Raw genomic sequence first — 19,154 nt, forward strand, 5'->3', positions numbered from 1 at the left:
CAGAATTCTAGCATATTCAACAGAAGGGATAATAACTCCTTTTACATGAATGGTTGTAAAATTGAACTTATAAACTTAGCCCTGACAGCCTCGGACCCAATATTCAGGTGTATACTTTTTTAGCATTAGGCAATAAACAATGCCCAGAAGACCAGTCAAAATATTGTTTGGCGAGTCCCCCATCAAGAATCTTCAGGATAAAATGATGATAGAAGTTGAGTGTCATCAGCATATAGATGTAATGAGCATTGATGAATCTGAGATGGTAAGTTCTATGTCTTAGATATGATGAGAATTAGCCCCAATCTTGATCAGAAAACCTTAGTATAATCTAAAAGTACAAGACAAGAGAGCCTTGTTTTCAGATATGTAACTAGTAACCCTACTAAGTACTGCTGCTGGGTTATGATAAGCTTTAAATCTAGACTAAACATCTGGTAATATGTGTCGAGAGTAAACGAAATTTTCAAAGCATTTTTCTTTTCTTCAAGGTTCGTCAAGAGGCTAATTGGTCGTAATTCATCCAGACTAATAATATGTGTAGTCTTGAACAATGGTTTTACTAAAGCCGTTTTCAACATGAAGGGTATTCACCATTCTGTAAATATTTATGGAAAATAGTTGTTATTGCAGGAACCAAAAAATCAATGTTAAACAGAAGCATATCATAAACTAATCTCAATGAATACCCATACATTTTGATCTAAGTTGTGAAAATAATTTATAAAGACCAGATTCTGTAATGATTGATAATTTAAAGGAATTATTTGGTGAAGGCAACACAGTGTTGGAAGAATAATATTTGACCAGTTCTAAAGTGAATTATTAAAAGCCCTATTACCTATGCTAGTAAAGTAAATGCTAATTTTCGTAACATTGGTCAGATTTTTATGGAGTTCAAATGAAGCCCTAGAATGAACAATCCAACCCTTAAGCTTTAAATCTTTTTAGAATTATTTTTAACAGTAACATATATTTTAAAGGCGCAAAAATGTCATTTAATTGCTTGTTCATCATTTTAGTGAAGAGTCAATAGAGCCTTGAGTCAAGATTTGGTCGAAATCAGTACTTATAAATGCATTAAACAGATTTTTATCAAAATTTCTATCTCAAGTTTATGTAGATCGAACTATAGATCAAGTTTATGAAGAAATTCGGTTAAATTCAAGAAAAAATAAATAAGCCTATCGTCTGTTACATCATATATTTTAACTCTTCTCAACTCGTGTGATGCATACCTCGATCCACACAGATAAGAATAATTAGATTTTCAGAAAATTCACATACTGAAGTTGGTTCGTTAATCACCTGGACTAAGTTGTGGGTTTCTAAGATTATTATATTTGAAATATTAAATATATAATATATGAAGAATACTTTTTCGCGATTAGTCTCTAAGCGTGAATTTACATTAATATCTCCTGTTAATGGATAATATGGTCATAAAAGTGACCCAATGCAAAAACCTTTATCTTATAAAAGCTAGCTAGCAAAAAGGAGGCCTGTATAAAATAGTTAGCAAACAGTGCAGCTTCTTCACCCCAACAGCCAACCATAGATGTTCCAAATCAGTAATTTTATCAAAAAAAGTTGTGTCGACGGTTGTAAAAGAATAACCATTAGCAATATAAGTACATAGTCCATCGCCACATAACAAGCGGTCTTTACAAAATATCTGGTAACCCGGTACACTTATCATACTTTGGGTAATCCTTAGGTAGCCACGTTTCAGATACTGCAAATATGTGATACTAGCACAAGATTTATACGGGTTGCAACCTACTGATTTAAAATTAGTGGCATTTATGTTAATAAAGTTAAACTTTTTCTAGAGCTACAGTCTAATACCCTACAAACTAATTCACCAACAAAAATTGGCTTAATAAGATCAACATAATATGATATTTGACCAGGAGTAACCTTGTTTAGACTAAAAGCATAGTGATTTAACTTACAATTAAACTTATATACAGGTTGGCGAATAGAAGACTACACATAGGCATTACGCATAGAAAAACACCGCTTCTCCCATACTTTCTAGTTGATAAGCGGCGCGGCAAATACCGATCGTCTGATTTGCTGTTTTCGGCACGGCATAATCAGCAAACCTCATTTTGCTGTGTGATTGCATACTGCACTGTTGAGTTTTAAAGTGCTGTTATAATTTTCTTAAATATTTATCATTATGGCTATTTATAGAAAAAGTCCCCCTTCCCGAAAAAATTTAATTGATTAAATGGTTTTATGTAGAGAATTCGGCCGTACAATGCAGGGATTTATTCTTAGTAAATTTTGAAAATAGATCGTTTCCTTATGCAAAACTATTTTAAATGTCGTATCAAGTTTTTAGACATCTTTTGGCCTCTAAGAATATTAAAATTGTCTCATTAAAACTCAAGATTAAAACTCACCTATTGAAAGGGTTCAGGCGATAGAACGGCGGGAAGAAATGGTTTGTAGTGTTTCAGTTTTGGATTTAATACAATCGAGCAGAAGTGTTGGAAAGGAACTGGGTATGCAGTATAAAACTATGACGAGTGTTTGGAAAAAACATGGATACAAATGTTTTAAATAGTCCAAAACTGAGGAAGTGTTTCCTGAAGACCAGTGGCGAAGAATGGTATTTTGTGAAGCCATGATGGAAAAGGCAATTGAAAAGTCCTCTTTGCCATTTTATGGTAAACGCAATCGTTTTATTGTTCGTTAATGGTCTCAGAAAAACGAGCATACTCTCAAAACTGGAATGTTCATACTCTCAAAACTTGCTGGTATTTTCGGCGACCATATTATTGGGCCATGACTTTTAGTTGTGTGGTTATCTTAAGGAGACAATTTATAAGCATCATAATATTAGGTGAACAAATTTAGAATAGTTGAGGAACAAAACTCGTTGAATTTGCCAAGTCCATTTTACCTCAAACTCTTTTGGAAGTAAGAAACAGCTTTATACTACGATAGACTTACCTTTTGTTTAGCTAAAGAAAGAATGAGGAGGTATTTTCTGTTTTTTATAATGTTTACATCCTATTTTTGTTAGAGTTTATATTTTATTTTAATAAAAACAATGCTTTAATTTTCAATATGCAATGCGCAGCATAAAAGAAATTGTAATTACGAATCTATGCGGGTTTTATACATGTAATGCATGTAGAAAAATATTATACCAATGCCGCATAATTTTTTTTTTTATTTTGCCGCAAGAGATAATAAAAATATTTAAAATAATCGAGCTCGAACCTCGAACACCAGCGTACTGTCGCGGCGGCGGCGTTACAATATCTCGCCTATTAGGAACTTTATATGTGTAGTGATCCATTCACCAATCTGTATACATTTATTGATTTCTTTCTTGTATCAATAAATGTACACTGATATTAAATTTCTGTTGGTTGTCACCGAATAACTTTTAAGGTATGAGTTCAAATTACTAAATGGAGGATAAGTTTGTTTTAATAAGTTATTTAAATATGTGATAATAATCAAACAATCATTTAAAGTAAGGCTATTTGAAGTACTGGGCATACATTTTGTGATTTGAGCATGTAGGGTATTAGGTTTAATAAAGGCTTAAAAAATTGTTATTTTTACTTTGTCAAACCTCTTCTCACATACGCAGCTATCATTTGCTGGAGAAAGCTGGACTGGGATCTGCAAAACGGCCGGTAGGCCGGTAACCTATGATCAGTATATCCAAATATATAGCTTTTGTATCAATGAAGATTCTGCCGGACAGATGGACCCTCCAGATATAGACGGAAGCACTTGGCATAAAGCGGGCTAACGCATGCATACCAGCCTTTTTAATCATCCTAAGGGACTGAACAATTGCCTTACAACTCAATACAATACAACTAACTAATTAAACTTTTGCAAAAGCTACTAAAACTATTTGCAAGAAAACTAAAATAAAATTGCAATTTTCTACCTTATAATTCTGCTAATTTTAAGTTTAAAATAAGTCGGCGTGAAGTCGATTATATTTATTTAGGTGCTTATTTTATAAGCAGAGCTTCTCTGTTACTGCATTCTTGAGAGAGTTGAAATCACATAAATATACAGGAACAGTCAGCATCTTTTGAAAGATAGACTTGTTTTCTTTGTGTCAAACCCACATAACTTATTTCTAATGACATAAGTTGCTACATAATTACACAATATTTAAACTGAACATTAGAATGTATATAAAATTAACAATAAAAATTTCGTAAGTCAATTAGAACATAATGGAACAATATGTCGTCGATAATTTTATCAAACTCATAAATATGCATATTCCCTTTATACTTTTCCTTGAATACAGGCTTTTATGAGCGATTTATTATAGAGGCAATCGCTATTACCATTTTCCCAAGACAATACATCTACTGATAACGAATATAATGATCCCCTCGCAGCTTTGTTGTTTTATTTAAATAAGATCGCGGACTTTGTGAATGATTAAACCCTGAAGCCTGGTTATAAATAAAAAAGCCGCGATTAAAATTATCTTATTAGTATCATACATTCCGTACAAGTTTATCACCTGTATTAATTTTAATCCATAGTTGAAAATGATGCTTCATACCCGACCCAACGGGACAACCCTCAAAGACCTGTTGTTCACAACATATTTTATGGTCGGATAACAATGCCGCGTCACTTCAAAAATTACAAAAGAAGAATACGCTCGCCAGGTAAAATATTTCCTTAAGACTCGAGATGACTTAAAGCTTCTTCATTCATCTTCTTGGTTGGATGGTATGTAGCCACCGCGCCGGAGGCTGAAAAAGGTTCACCCGATAATAAAATTTAACGCCAGCGTTTTATTTTACCTTTGCAGTTTCGGCTGGTTTTGTAACGCGATGATACTGAAGGTAAATATTTGACCGTTTGAACGGATATCGGTTTTAATTTTATTTTAGCTTGTGACAAGTACATACATAGAAGTATCGGCAATAACAAAGACATTCCACGGTTTTAAAATCTCTAAAACAAATAATTTAATAAAAGGTTTTTCATATAGGTTTAGGATTATTCATTTAGTATAATATTTTTCGAAAATAAAAGTGTGATAGAAAGTAAATTGAAGCAGTTCTGAATAAAAAGCTTCAGTTATAGCAATATTACTATAATACAGTGTGTGCCAGCCAAATGGAATAAATTAGCTAATAAATAGATGGAAGCGTGTTGGAAAAATCGCTCGAAAACGTCGATTGGTGCATTTTTTTTCATAAAGACTTTTTATGCAGGGAGTATCAGATAACGGTAGCTAATACCAACTTGTTTAGTTTAAACATAACACCCTGTATGTTAATTAATTTTTAGATTCCTCATATCATTTTAGAGATCTTTTGTATACAATGTCCTATACCTAATATCTTTGACTGTTTCGGCAATTAGATCGATCACACCTGAGATGTTAAGTAACGTTAGAAGAAATTTCTATTTACGGGTAGGGTGTTGCCAAGACGTTCGTGGCGAGCATTTTGAACATCTCCTACATTGACATTATTGTTTAGATTTGTATTATGTATAAGTTTTTGAATATGTTGTAACAATTTTCGGCAAATAAATAATTTTCTTTTCTAAATGTTATTTTTTGAATTTTACTTCATATTTCCGAAACAGTCAAAGGTATAGGATAGGTATAGGATATTGTATACCAAATATGTCTAAAATGACCTGAGGAATCTAAAAATTAATTAACATAGAGGGTGTTATGTTTAAACTTAGCAAGTTGGTATTGACCACCGTTTTCTGATACACCCTGTTTAAAAAGTTTTTATGAAAAAAAATGAGCAACTATAAAAATCAATCGACGTGTTCGAGCGTTTTTTCCAACACTCTCCCATCTATTTATTAGCTAATTTATTACATTTGGCTGACACACACTATCTTTATGATAGTAAACTTAAAATCAATTAAGGATTTAGTCCCTTTTTCTTTCTCCACTGTTGATTATTACGTCTTACAAAAAATTAATATACAAACTCAGAATAATTTGTTATCAATTACTTAAACAGTTTTATAATAACATTTTTTCAAACGTTTTACGATAGTTTTCCTGTATATAACTAACTGAAATTGATCTACGTCAACACGTACATAAAAATTTTGGACTAAATATTTCCTTTACTTTTTAATACAGTCTTTCCGAAATTTCTGGGCAATTTTTAATGAATAAAGTGGTTCTCCAAATCGTGCCAAGTAAAACAAAATTCTTTCCAAACTGAAACTTTCTAATTTAAAATGTAATTAAAGCATTACTTTACAACTTCTTTTTATAAGGGAAAAAGGTTTTGTCGTAAAATTGAGTTAGTTAGCATCAAAGAAAATAAATAGCAAGAATTAACTTTGTTATGCTAAATGAGTTTCAAATAATTAAACCAATTTTAAGTGATAAGTTTAATTTCAGTTTCTGACTTCTAATTTTGACTTTTGTTCAATTAAAATAGAATACTTGCAGCTGATAAATCGGTTTTTTATTCTTAGAATACAAGGTAATTACAATTATGTATTTCTAAATGAAAACAATATTATTAATATATTCCAATAAGTATTTATACATGCATAACTGTCGGTAGTGAATAATTATTATTTTCTAGGAGATCAAACACTCAAACATCTAGTTATTTTTTTATTGATACGAGATATTTTAACAATTTTATTTACCTTGCAAATTTTTTTCTAAAAATAATAAATCTTAAAATATTTTTTTTAAAGCGTGTATATTTTATGTTGATCGTTAATCGATTTTTCTTATTAGACCAAAATTTATTAAATCACCCTTAATTAATTAAAATTTCATTAACTTATTAAAAACTCATTTTTCCAACAGATTCTAATACTGATTAAAATGTTCTAAAGGTTTAAAAGCCTGATGCTTATAAAAGACGAGATTGGATCGTATTGGGCTCTTCTTCTACCTTTTCCACTTGGGTACTTTAGTGATTAAATACACAACAAAAAATTTGAATAATAATATTTATTTAATAAATAAAATCGGTATAATGTACAAATTAGGCAGTTCTACGCTATACTCAGGTAGCCCAAAGCACTATTGTATACCATTCAAGAATCCGATGGTTATGATGACTTATGTGACCATCTATACCAGGAATGTGTTGGTCTTTTATGGCTTTGTAGCTTTGACAATATGGTATGAAAGCCCAAAAAGTTATAGTCTGTTAGGTCTAATAATAAATTACAAGGCCTTTAGTTATTTTAGTACTTGATATTTAGCATTGGACATTGCTAATATAAAATTTAAATAATAATAATACATAATCCTAAATTGGTTAATGATCGTAAATTAAAATTTTATTCAGTGTCCCTTAAATGTATACAATTGACGACTTAGACAAGTCATTCTCAAATGAAAATGTTAAGAGACTCTTTCTAACATAAACATTTCATCACTGGAAGCGTTGTTTAGTTTTTAATTTATAAAAGCTCATTTTTTGAGCGAAGACTTTACAGAACCGCTATTTCTGTTTAGTTTCTCTATATTCAGGATAAATAACATTCTCTACTTAAAAGTCTTAAAAAAAAGAATTTTTTGTTGGGTGCCATACAAATGACAACAAAATATTATAAAGCGCTACAAATGTTTGTAAAGCTATTTCACGTTAACTGAAATTTTGTTCAATCATATATTTATTAATGTAGCAGTGTAATCAACTCTAGAATAGACTTACCTTCTATTTTAAGTGAAAACAGAATAAATTTTCTAAATAATAATACATCACTGATCCATTTTGAGCTGGTTTTAAATGAAATATCGCTCGAAAAACGTAGGCTAGTATAATTTTTTTGTGATTTACTTATTTCATATTGTGTAGAAAGGTGACTGAAAGTTAATTAAAAGAACGATGCCTAATAACCAATTTTTTCCAACGACTGATTATTTTAATAGATGACCTATGAGTTAATCTGAAATCTCCCAGGGGGTGGCGACATTCCTTAGACCTTTTAACATCTCAATCGCTTTTAAGACTTCTAATTCCGTAAGGCGAAATCTAGTTAAACCATTGGATAAGCCAGATCCGCTTTCGAAATCGGGAGTTTATAGTTTGCATTGTGCCGATTGCCCTACGATTTATGTGGGACAGTCCGGGAGGAAAATTTCAACAAGGGTACAAAAACATCTAGGTCTGGTGAATAAGTTTAAAGCCACCGATATTGTCGGGACCAAGTCAGCGTTTGCCAATCATTTATTATCAACAGGGCATAATTTTTCCTACCTCAATAATGTGGCAGTGGTTCATGACAGAAAGGCAAAAAGCTGGATCTTCTAGAAGCTAGAGATTAAAAGAGCGAAGAAGAGTCCAGTTTTAACTTGCGTTAACGACGTGTTCAATTTTGAGCCGGGACTCATTTTTAATAACATCTTGTAGTCCCCTTATTTCTTTTCAAGCTATCGCATAAACGGTGTGGCCTAGCGGTCAACGCAGCAAACGGACACAGTCCTGCTGCTAGGTTGTAGGTTCAAATCTCGATAGTTCCTTTTTACTTTTTTATTATTTTCTTGTATTCAAGTTCTATGTTATTGTTTTTTATATATTTGTGACGTTAGTTTTTTAAACTTATATTTTACCGTTCAGTGTGTGTGTATATTTGCCAAGTCGGGCGTGTTTTTAACCTTCTTTTTACTTTAAGGTCTTTTTGTAATATTATTTGGTTTTGTTTACATTATTTTTTAGGTCTGATGATGCTCTTAGGAGTGAAACTCGTGTCACCACTCTAACAAATTAAAGAAATTTTTGAGACCGAGACTTTGTGTTGTTCTCCTTTGATTTATTTAATCTGAAATGAATATTAAATAGTTTTTCATGTTGTAAAATATTTGATGAAATTAAATATAAAGAATTTTTGAAATACAAGAATTTAGTAGTTAAGTTTTAACAGAAAACCAAGGAATAAACTATAAAGAACTTTAAAATTTTGTACTTGGAGTCTTATTCTACAACAAATCAAGACCACAGGGAAAATGGGATGAGGGTCCAAAAAATTGAAATTTAAGATAAACGCGTGAAATCTTGGTCAAACGCCGTTACTTTCTGCCTGTCATACTTTAAAGAGCAAAACAGATGAGGCTACTAAGTGAAATACCTTTAAATATATGCCGTATACGGGAAATAGGATGACGGTTCAGTTGATGTATGCAAAACGGATGAGGGTCCAAAAGTTTTCTATTCTGGGATTGTTGTTATCTTCGGCCATTAAACGCATTGTAAAGTAACAGTAACGCAGTTTGTTTCTATTTTAACCCTGAGTGGGATGTGTGCCAGTATTTCTTCTGATTTCGTTTATTTTTCCACGGTATTTTTCAAATGGCTGAGTGTGATGTGCTACCCGGAACTAAAAAAGGGCCAAATAAGGACTTATATTTGATGCCTCAAAAAAATTTAACAACAAACAGTTGTCATTGTTCAAGGTTAAAATGTTTTGAAGTTATTGGTGTTCGAGACCGTTAAGCGATTATTAGAAACTTATTGAAATGAAATCTTATAGTGAGCAGAGCTTATATTTAGCAGGTCTCATTTCGTACGAACCAGTTAAAAGACGTCGCCAAAGGAAAGCTAACGACGAGGATGTAGTATATTCTCCTATAAATACAGAGTAACTTATATTAGTTTATTTTGTCAAGAAATTTCTATTTGCTACCAGGCAAAGCTGTCATTACATGGAATATCAGCAAAGCGCCTTTAAAATATTCAGCAAAAGCTTGTTAAGAACGGACATGTTCATAAAGATTATTGAGGTCAACATTTCAATCGGCCAAATAAGCTATGCTCATATTCGATCATCCAAAGGTAGACAATCACACTATAGCCTTCATAATTTTAAAAAAGCTAGCTAAGTTCCAGATATTTAAGGAGTTATATCTGACGAAATCAATTTCATATAGGTCATATCGTTCCATCTTTGTGAATAAATTAAACATTAGTTTTGGATACCCGCGTAGTGACACATGCAGCCATTGCGATGAATATAAGGTAAAAAATTCAGATCCTTTATAGGCTTCAAGTTTATTTGCACTAGATATGAATAATCAACTTAACTTCAAACTACCTAAAAAAACGATCCGAACGCAAAAGAGCTCAAAAACACTGTCATAATGAAGCCATTGCAATGGATTATCAGAAAAAATTGCCACTGCTAAATATTAGCAGTTATGACGTATACTACAAGCGGCAATTGTCGTTTTACTTATTTAATATTTACGTTTTGGCCAATGGTGAGACGCTTTTTTATACATATAGAGAAGCAGCAGCCAAGAAAGGATCACACAAAGTGGCTTCTATTCTATTTCAATACATCCTCAATGAATTAAATCCAGAAGTTCAAGAACTTGTGATTTTTTGTGATTCATGTTGTGGACAGAACAAAACTATAATATGTTTTGCATGTTTCATTATATTGTTCATAAACTAGGCCAACTTCAGTGTGTAAAAAGAAAATTTTCTAATTAGAGAACACAGTTACGTAGAATGTGCTTGTATAATAAATTCCAAAGACTATTATATACCAAAATGTCTTTTTGAAAGTCGCTCAGTCAGGGAATTAGTAATAAAAAAAAAGAACCCAGAATGATCAATCACCGACTCTTATAATGAAGGCTTCATCTCAAGCGTTGTAGTGCCAAAAAAGAAAAACTTCTCAAAAAAGGAAAGGTCACAAAAACATTATAAAATGCGGGCAACGTAGTTTGTGTATTACCAAATCTACCATCAAAACAATTTGAACCAACAATTAAAAATTAAGAAGTACCAGTTTAATAACAATTTTTTTCCAAAATAATATACTCAAGTCAACTAAAAAAAAAATATTTTAAATAATATTAAACATTAAGGAAATACAAAATTCTGAATTTTAAAATCCTTTTAGTATAAAACTATGGATTTGTAACCCTTATCCTTTTTCCCCTGTGTTCTTCAAATTCCAATTAAATTATTATCCCTACCGGAGTATTTTGTTTTAAATAAAACATTTCATAAAAGACAAAATGATCATGATGACATATAATTTGGCGCTCAACAGAAGTTGAAGGTGAACAAAAGGTTCTCTTGGTCAACTTCTTCTCCCATGATTATTTTTTTTGTTGCTCTTCTGAGAAGAAAAATAATGTTTTTGTTTAGTAAAGCAGGATAAAATAAAAGTCTTAAAAAAGCATAAACTTGTATTTTCAATAAGACGGCTGTCCTGCTCAGAATACGGTTACGGTAAAAGAATTTTTAACAAATACTTTTCCCAACCGTCTTATTAATAAGTATGGCGACTTTAAATATCCTCGTAAATCTCCAGAATCGTCCCCAAATTACTTTTAGTTTTAGGGTTATCTTAAGGAGACTACTTACAAATACGAACTTAGTAGCAGTAACGCAGTTTGTTTCTAGTTTAACCCTGAGTGGGATGTGTGCCAGTATTTCTTCTGATTTCGTTTATTTTTCCATGGGATTTTTAAATTGGCTGAGGTGATGTGCTACCCAGAACTAAAGGAGGGCCAAATTAGGACCTGTGCTTGATGCTTCAAGAAAATTTAGATTGCAAACTCATGAAACAGGAAATAGTTGTCATTGTTTAAAAATATTTCGAAGTTATTGGTGTTCAAGACCGTTTAGCGATTATTAGAAACTTACTGAAATGAAATCTTATAGTGAGCAGAGCTTATATTTAGCAGGTCTCATTTTATACGAACCAGTTAAAAGACGTCGCCAAAGAAAAGCTAACGACGAGGATGTAGAATATACTCCTATAAATACAGGGTAACTTATATTAATTTATTTTGTCGTTACTTGTTTTGCAGTAGATATTTATAATTTGTTTTATGGTTCGAGTGATGCGAGATAATGATACCCAATAAATTTCTATTTGCTACAAGGCAATGCTGTCATTAGATGGAATATCAGCAAAGCGCCTTCAAAATATTCAGCAAAAGCTTGTTAAGAATGGACATGTTCGTAAAGATTTTTGAGGTCAACATTTCAATCGGCCAAATAAGCTAGACGAAGAAACAACTAACGTAGTCTATGCTCATATTCGATCATCTAAAGGTAGACAATCACACTATAGCCTTCATAAGTCTAAAAAAAGCTAAGTTCCAGATATTTAAGGAGTTATATCTGACGAAATTAATTTCATATAAGTCATATCGTTCCACCTTTGTGAATAAACTAAACATTAGTTTTGGATACCCGCGTAGTGACACATGCAGCCATTGCGATGAATATAAGGCAAAAAATTCAGATCCTTCATAGGCTTCAAGTTTATTTGCACTAGATATGAATAATCAACTTAACTTCAAAAAGCCTGAGGCTTTCTACCTAAGAAAATGATCTGAACGCAAAAGAGCTTAAAAACACTGTCATAATGAAGCCATTGTAATGGATTATCAGAAAAAATTGCCACTGCTAAATATTAGCACTAATGACGGCTATATATGACAGTATACTACAAGCGGAAATTGTCGTTTTACTTATTTAATATTAACGTTTTGACCACTGATGAGGAGCTTTTTTATACCTATACAGAAGCATCAGCCAAGAAAAGATCACAGGAAGTGGCTTATATTCTATTTCAATACATCTTCAATGAATTAAATCTAGAAATTCAAGAACTTGTGATTTTTTGTGATTTATGTTGTGGACAGAACAAAAACTATAATATGTTTTGCATGTTTCATTATATTGTCCATAAAGTAGGCCAACTTCAGTGTATTAAAATAACATTTTCTAATTAGAGGACACAGTTACGTAAAATGTGATTGTATAATAAATTCCAAAGACTATTATATACCAAAATGTCTTTTTGAAAGTCGCTTAGTCAGGGAATTAGTAATAAAAACAGAAGAACTCAGAATGATCGATCACCGACTCTTATAATGAAGGCTTCATCTCAAGGGTTGTAGTGCCAAAAAAGAAAAAGGCAGTCACAAAAAAAATTATAAAATACGGGCAGCGTAGTTTGCGTATTACCAAATCTACCATCAAAACAATTTGAACTTCCAAATCTCAAATATGATAATAGATAAAATATTAATATCAAGGAGTACCAGTTTAATAACAATTTTTTCCGAAATAATATACTCAAGTCAACTTTAAAAAAAATATATTTTAAATAATGTTAAACATTAAGGAAATACAAAATTCTGAATTTTAAAATCCTTTTAGCACAAAACTAGGGATTTGTGACCCTCATTTTTTTCCCCTGTATTCTTCAAATTCCAATTGACTTATTATTCCTATCGAAGCATTTTGTTTTAAATAAGAAATTTCATAAAAGACAGAAGAGAAAAAATGATCATGATGACATATAATTTGGCGCTCAACAGAAGTTGAAGGTGAATAAAAGGTTCTACTGGTCAACTTCTTCTCCCATGATTTTTTTTTTTTTGCTCTTCTGAGAAGAAAAATAATGTTTTTGTTTAGTAAAGTAGGATAAAACAAAAGCATAAAATTGTATTTTTAATAAGACGGCTGTCCTGCTCAGAATGCGGTTATGGTAAAAGAATTTTTAACAAATACTTTTCCCAACTGTCTTATTAGTAAGTGTGGCGACTTTAAATATCCTCGTAGATCTCCAGAATCATCCCCAAATTACTTTTAGTTTTGGGGTTATCTTAAGGAGACTACTTAAAAATATGAACTTAGTAGGCCAACAAATTTAGAAAAATTACGAGAAATTTACGAGAAAATTATTAATTGTACCAATTCCATTTCACCAGAAACTAATATTTTTAAGAGTTTTAATTTTTTCTTGTATAATGTTTAATTTTTTCTACTTTTGTCAAAATTTATATTTTATTTTTCTTAAAATAACGGAATAACTTTAATTTTTAATATGCAATACCTAGCTTCTTAATTATCATTTTAGTATTGCGGTACTATGTGGGTTGTACACTGGGGTATGTATATCCTGCATCAGAAAAAATTTTTAGCAATGCCTGAACTTCCTAATATTTTGCAAAATTTGATTGCAAGTCATATGGTTACCCCATCAAACTCAGATGCTTACTAATGACGCTTACTAGTGCAGGAAATGCATGCGTGCGCGTTGCCATATTTCGCCTTTAAGCACCTCCCTATATCTAATTATCGATTCCCCAACGTATATACAAATGTTATAACTTGTATACAGGGTGTTTCAGAACTATGGGATCAAACTTCTGGGTGTTGTTCAGTGCAACAGAAGAATCCATTTGAGTATAGGAACCCATGTGCAGAAATGCGTCACTACGCCACTACGGCCTTAAGGTGCGTTAAAATTTATAAAAAATAATAATAACCTAAATAGGATCTGCTGCATTTATTTTTACCTTTTGTACATAATATCATAACAACAATTGTTTAAAATTAACGTTTATCAATGGCAATTCTCAATGTCATGTTTAAAAATTTTATAGCTTAAAATTTTTTAAATATTTATTGCTAATGGAAAACTTTACCAATCAAGAATTGGCGGATATGCATTTGGCATACGGAGCAACAAACTGCAATGCACGAGCAGCATTGCGGTTGTATCATGAACGTTATCCCGAACGACAACATCCTGGATACAAAAAGTTTATTGCGGTTCATCGGCGGCTCGCTGAGACAGGCATGTTTAAGACCAAGATGCATGATACTGATGTTGCTCGAACCGTAAGAACGGTCGAATTAGAAGAAGAGGTGCTTCAGCGAGTTGCCGATGAACCATCAAATAGCACACGTGACGTCGCTAAGAATATGATACGAGTAACGCTTCTGTCTGGCGGGTACTACACGAGCAACAACTCCATCCTTACCACTTCCAGAAAGTTCAAGGTATGACTGCAGCCGATTATCATACCAGAGTTCAATTTTGTTGATGGCTTCTGGATCACATCATTGCATAACCAAATTTTTTACGATATGTTTTGTGGACTGATGAAGCCTCTTTTACAAGAAACGGTATTTTTTATAGTAGGAATGTTTGGGACGAAGAAAATCCTTATGCAATTTTTCCATCAAAACATCAGAATCGTTGGTCCGTCAATGTATGGTCAGACATTGTTGATGATTATTTAATTGGGCCATACTTTATACCGGAACGGTTAACAGGACCTTTTTACTGCGTTTCTTGGAGGAAGTTCTCCCAGAACTCCTTGAAAATGTTCCACTAAACGTTAGATGGCAAATGTGGTTTCAGCATGATGGAGCGCCGACTCACTTTAACGTCGCTTTTCTTGTGGGGACATGTAAAGTCTTTGGTCTACCTTGTGCGGCATTTAAATCGGTGTATTGAGGTTGGAGGAAGACATTTTGAACAATTGTTGTGATGGTATCATATACAAAAGATAAAAATAAAAAATGCATTAGATCCTATATAGGTAATTAATATTTTTTCTAAATTTAAACGCGTCTTAGGGCCGTAGTGGCGTAGTGACACATTTCCGGGCATGGGTTCCTATACTCAAATGGATTCTACTGTTGCACTGAACGACCCCTAGAAGTTTGATCCCATAGTTCTGAAACACCCTGTACAAATGTTATATATACAAATGTTAGATATACAAAAGTAAGTAGAATGTATAAAATAATTTATAATTCGCCCCTGATATTGGAAGCTGTGAAATCGAAATCGACTGAAGTAGATAGCTCTTGTATAAAATGTTAACTTTAAACATACTTTTTCCCACTACCTTTTCATGAACTACTAGTATTAGAAAAAATTAATGTAAAAACATCTATACGTTTGGTGGATTTTTTTTTGAAAATGATTTTTTTAAATAGAGATTACCATTTTATTTTCTAAATATTCAATCCACAAATTCGATATCAATAAATATAACACAATAATTTAGTTATTAAGTCTTAATAGAAACCAAGATATATTATTAAGAACGTTCGAATTTGGTTCTTAAAATATTATATTATTTTATAATGAATTCAAATTAAATTACTCTTACCTAAGCATTTTGTTTTAAATACAACATTTGATGACAAGAGGAAGAGAAAAAATTATTGTCGCATATAATTTGCCGCCCAACAGAAATTGAATATGAAAAAGAAAACCTCTTAAACATTTCCGATTTAATACTTGAGCTAGTCTGATTACTCTTTGTTTTATCGCGATTTACTTATGTCATATTGTATTAAAAATTTTACATGTGTAGTTAAAATTAAGCCAAAAAACGATTCTAGTCTTGAATCCTTTCCAAATACTGATTATTCAGATTAATAGATGGCTAATAAGTCAATTTAAAAATAATATGAAATTATTTATAAAATATTTCCAAAATACAAGAACTTAGTTTTTAAGTTCAGTTAAGTGCAGAAACCAAGGGATGTACTATAAAGAAAGTTAGAATTTTGTACTTAAAATATTAATCTGTGATAAACTTCAATTGAATTATTATTCCTTTTGAGCATTTTGTTTTTAATTGTTTTAAATAAAACATTTCATGATAGGAAGAAGTGATATAAATATGCACATTAAATTTGGCAACCAACATGTATTAAGGGTGAACAAGAAAACTTCTACATTTTTAATTTTCTCCCATGATAATAATTCTTTGCTCTAATGTGAAGAAAACTAATAATTTTGTTTAGTAAAGTGGAAATTAAATCTTAAAAAAGCATGGAATTGTATTTTAAAGTGGATTTATAATAAATCGTTATTTATAATATTTCGTTATCAATATTTTAATCTTTTGCAAAACAGCGACTGTTCAGAGTGTAAATATCAATGACCCGTTTCCAAGAAACCTAAGTAACGAGAAAATGTTTGCTCTAAAATATAATAATAATTATTATAAATTATTAATATCCGTGTTTTAATAAATTATGAATTTATTTATATTTTTGTTCTGAAATTATTTTTTATTTCGAAGTTTCACTTTTTACAAGGTAACAAATTAGGAAAGCTTATCAACTTAGAAAATGTAAATGTAAAATGTCAGTTATGAACGGGTACTTTATAATTCAGTGAAATACAAGAGTATTTTGAAAAAAAGGAGATTTATTGAATTAAAATTACTATTCATATTACGCTAATATTTGTCTATGATCCGAGATAAAACAATACAAATATCAAGTTGGTTATGCACTATTCACAAATCTACAAAGTATTTTTTTAAGAAATTTTAGTTCGGGTGAAAGAACAAAAATGATTCGAACTCAAATACTGCATAAGAAAAAGGTGGATTAGAAATTTAAATATGAACGGACAGTAATGACATTTAATAGCTGATCAGTAGAAAGTATAAATATACAGATAGGGAAACTAATATTTTAAAATTTATTTTTTAATTCCTCTCATGTTTATTGATTTCTTAATCCATTGGAATAATCCGCGATAACAACTCCGTTGAATATATACACCAGTAAAATCGCGTAAAGGAACATTTTTGATGAAAATATAGTTATTGAATAACCTTTAGAATATATGTTACTTTAGATAATCGAATGAAATGCACAATAATAATTTACTTAAATTGTGTGGTAAATATTTATATTATTAATATATAAGGAGTTATATGATGTATTATAGCTAAGTTTTAAATATCTGATGTATTAAATATATGGATGAGATTATAAAGCGCTGATCAAAAGGTTTCTGTAGGTGCATATTAAGTGCATTTTTTATTATTAAAACTTTTTATCTCTTGATAAATCTCCACCCGTCATAATAATGTAAATATCAATAACTATTTTATTCGTTCCAGCTTAAACAACTTGAAAATATTGGTTTAATAAAACAACATTACACATTTTGTTGTTTACCTTTATTAGTGGTGACATTGCTTGCTGGTACTGTAATATTTCTGGATTGGAAAAACGGCATGACAGTATCACAAGAAGCCTGATTAAGCTCATTTAGTTGCCTTTTGTTCCTAACATTATTATTATTCACATTTTTCGCGAATGTCACACCAATAATACACAAAATCACCAAAAACGTGAATGGCCAGGAGCCGAAGGCCATTATTGAAACAAGAGAGGTTTCGAATTTCGCGATTTGCGGCGGGTATATTTTCGAACGGAATTGCGCGCAGCACGATGTGGCGGAATTCCAATCTATCCTTCTCTCTCACTCTCTTGCTTTTTCAATTCCAACCGCTTTTCGAGAGCTTTTACCGATCGGCGGTGAAACACGACTAAAAGCGCGAACCGCACAGTTTCTAAACATCAGATAATCCTCGAGAGTGGCAAGGAAGGTGCGCGCGCCCTGATGATCACGGTTCCTTTTTTTCTTCTTTTGCTTTTCGTCTTTTCTTCTTACCTGAAATGAAGAGTGCCGTTTTCTCGCCCAAACTTTCGACGACTTAGCGCCATCTTTCGACCGATTCTAATTAGACTTGTGAATAATACGTCTCCAAGGGGTGCTGTGAGTCATACAGTGTGAATATAAAATACGTGTAACCTCTAGAAACATGATTTCTTACCTGACAAATTTTATTTATGTTTTCTGTTTATTAAGTTCGAGGAAGAAAGATCTTGTGAATAAAATAAAAATAAAAATCCTCTAGAAAAACTGTTATAATAATAATAATAATAATAATAATAATAATAATAATAATAATAATAATAATTTAATTTCAACTTTCGCCTCTACTGGGACAGAACTGTTTTGACCGATAGGATGCTAATTTCAAACAGACCAGATATAATCTTAATAAACAAAGCCCAAAAGAAAACCTTTCTTATTGATATAGCAGCGTATGCCATATACCAATATAGTCCTAGAAACGACACACACTAAATTTGCTAAATGCGCAGATCTAGCTCACGAGATAAAACAACAATGGAGGCAAGATAATGTACATATATATACTCCCTCTAGTTATTTTATCCACTGGAATTGTCCCTTTACCACTGTCCAAAAACCTTAACGCATTGGGTCTTTCCTCCTGGACGATTGTCACTATACAGAAATCTGTTATACAGAATACATGCAACATTGTTCGAAAGTTTCTAAATCTATCATAGCAAAATTCATCTTGCCTTCAGGGCGATGAAATTGACAACACCGCTATTAGCGAGCTAAAACAGAATAATAGTAATAATAATAATAATAATAATAATAATAATAATAATAATAATAATAATAATAATAATAATAATAATAATAATAATATTATTATTATTATTATGTTTAAGCCTGAATTGATCTAATTATTTTATTCTTCATATATTTAAACTTACAACCAGCTA

The 19,154-nt window shown here is 31.4% G+C and overlaps 1 protein-coding gene across 1 annotated transcript in view; it reads right to left on the reverse strand.

Moving 5' to 3' along the window:
- Positions 1-18,100, reverse strand: part of LOC126745643 (division abnormally delayed protein) — a 415,201-nt gene extending 397,101 nt beyond the window's left edge. The window contains exon 1 of the mRNA XM_050453578.1: positions 17,724-18,100. Within this exon, the coding sequence (XP_050309535.1) occupies positions 17,724-17,925 (202 nt within the window). The 5' untranslated portion in view covers positions 17,926-18,100. The remainder of the gene's footprint in view (positions 1-17,723) is intronic.
- Between the last annotated feature and the right edge of the window lie 1,054 nt (positions 18,101-19,154).

This window comes from Anthonomus grandis, chromosome 16, assembly GCF_022605725.1.
Source record: "Anthonomus grandis grandis chromosome 16, icAntGran1.3, whole genome shotgun sequence".
NCBI classification, from domain to species: Eukaryota; Metazoa; Arthropoda; class Insecta; order Coleoptera; family Curculionidae; genus Anthonomus; species Anthonomus grandis.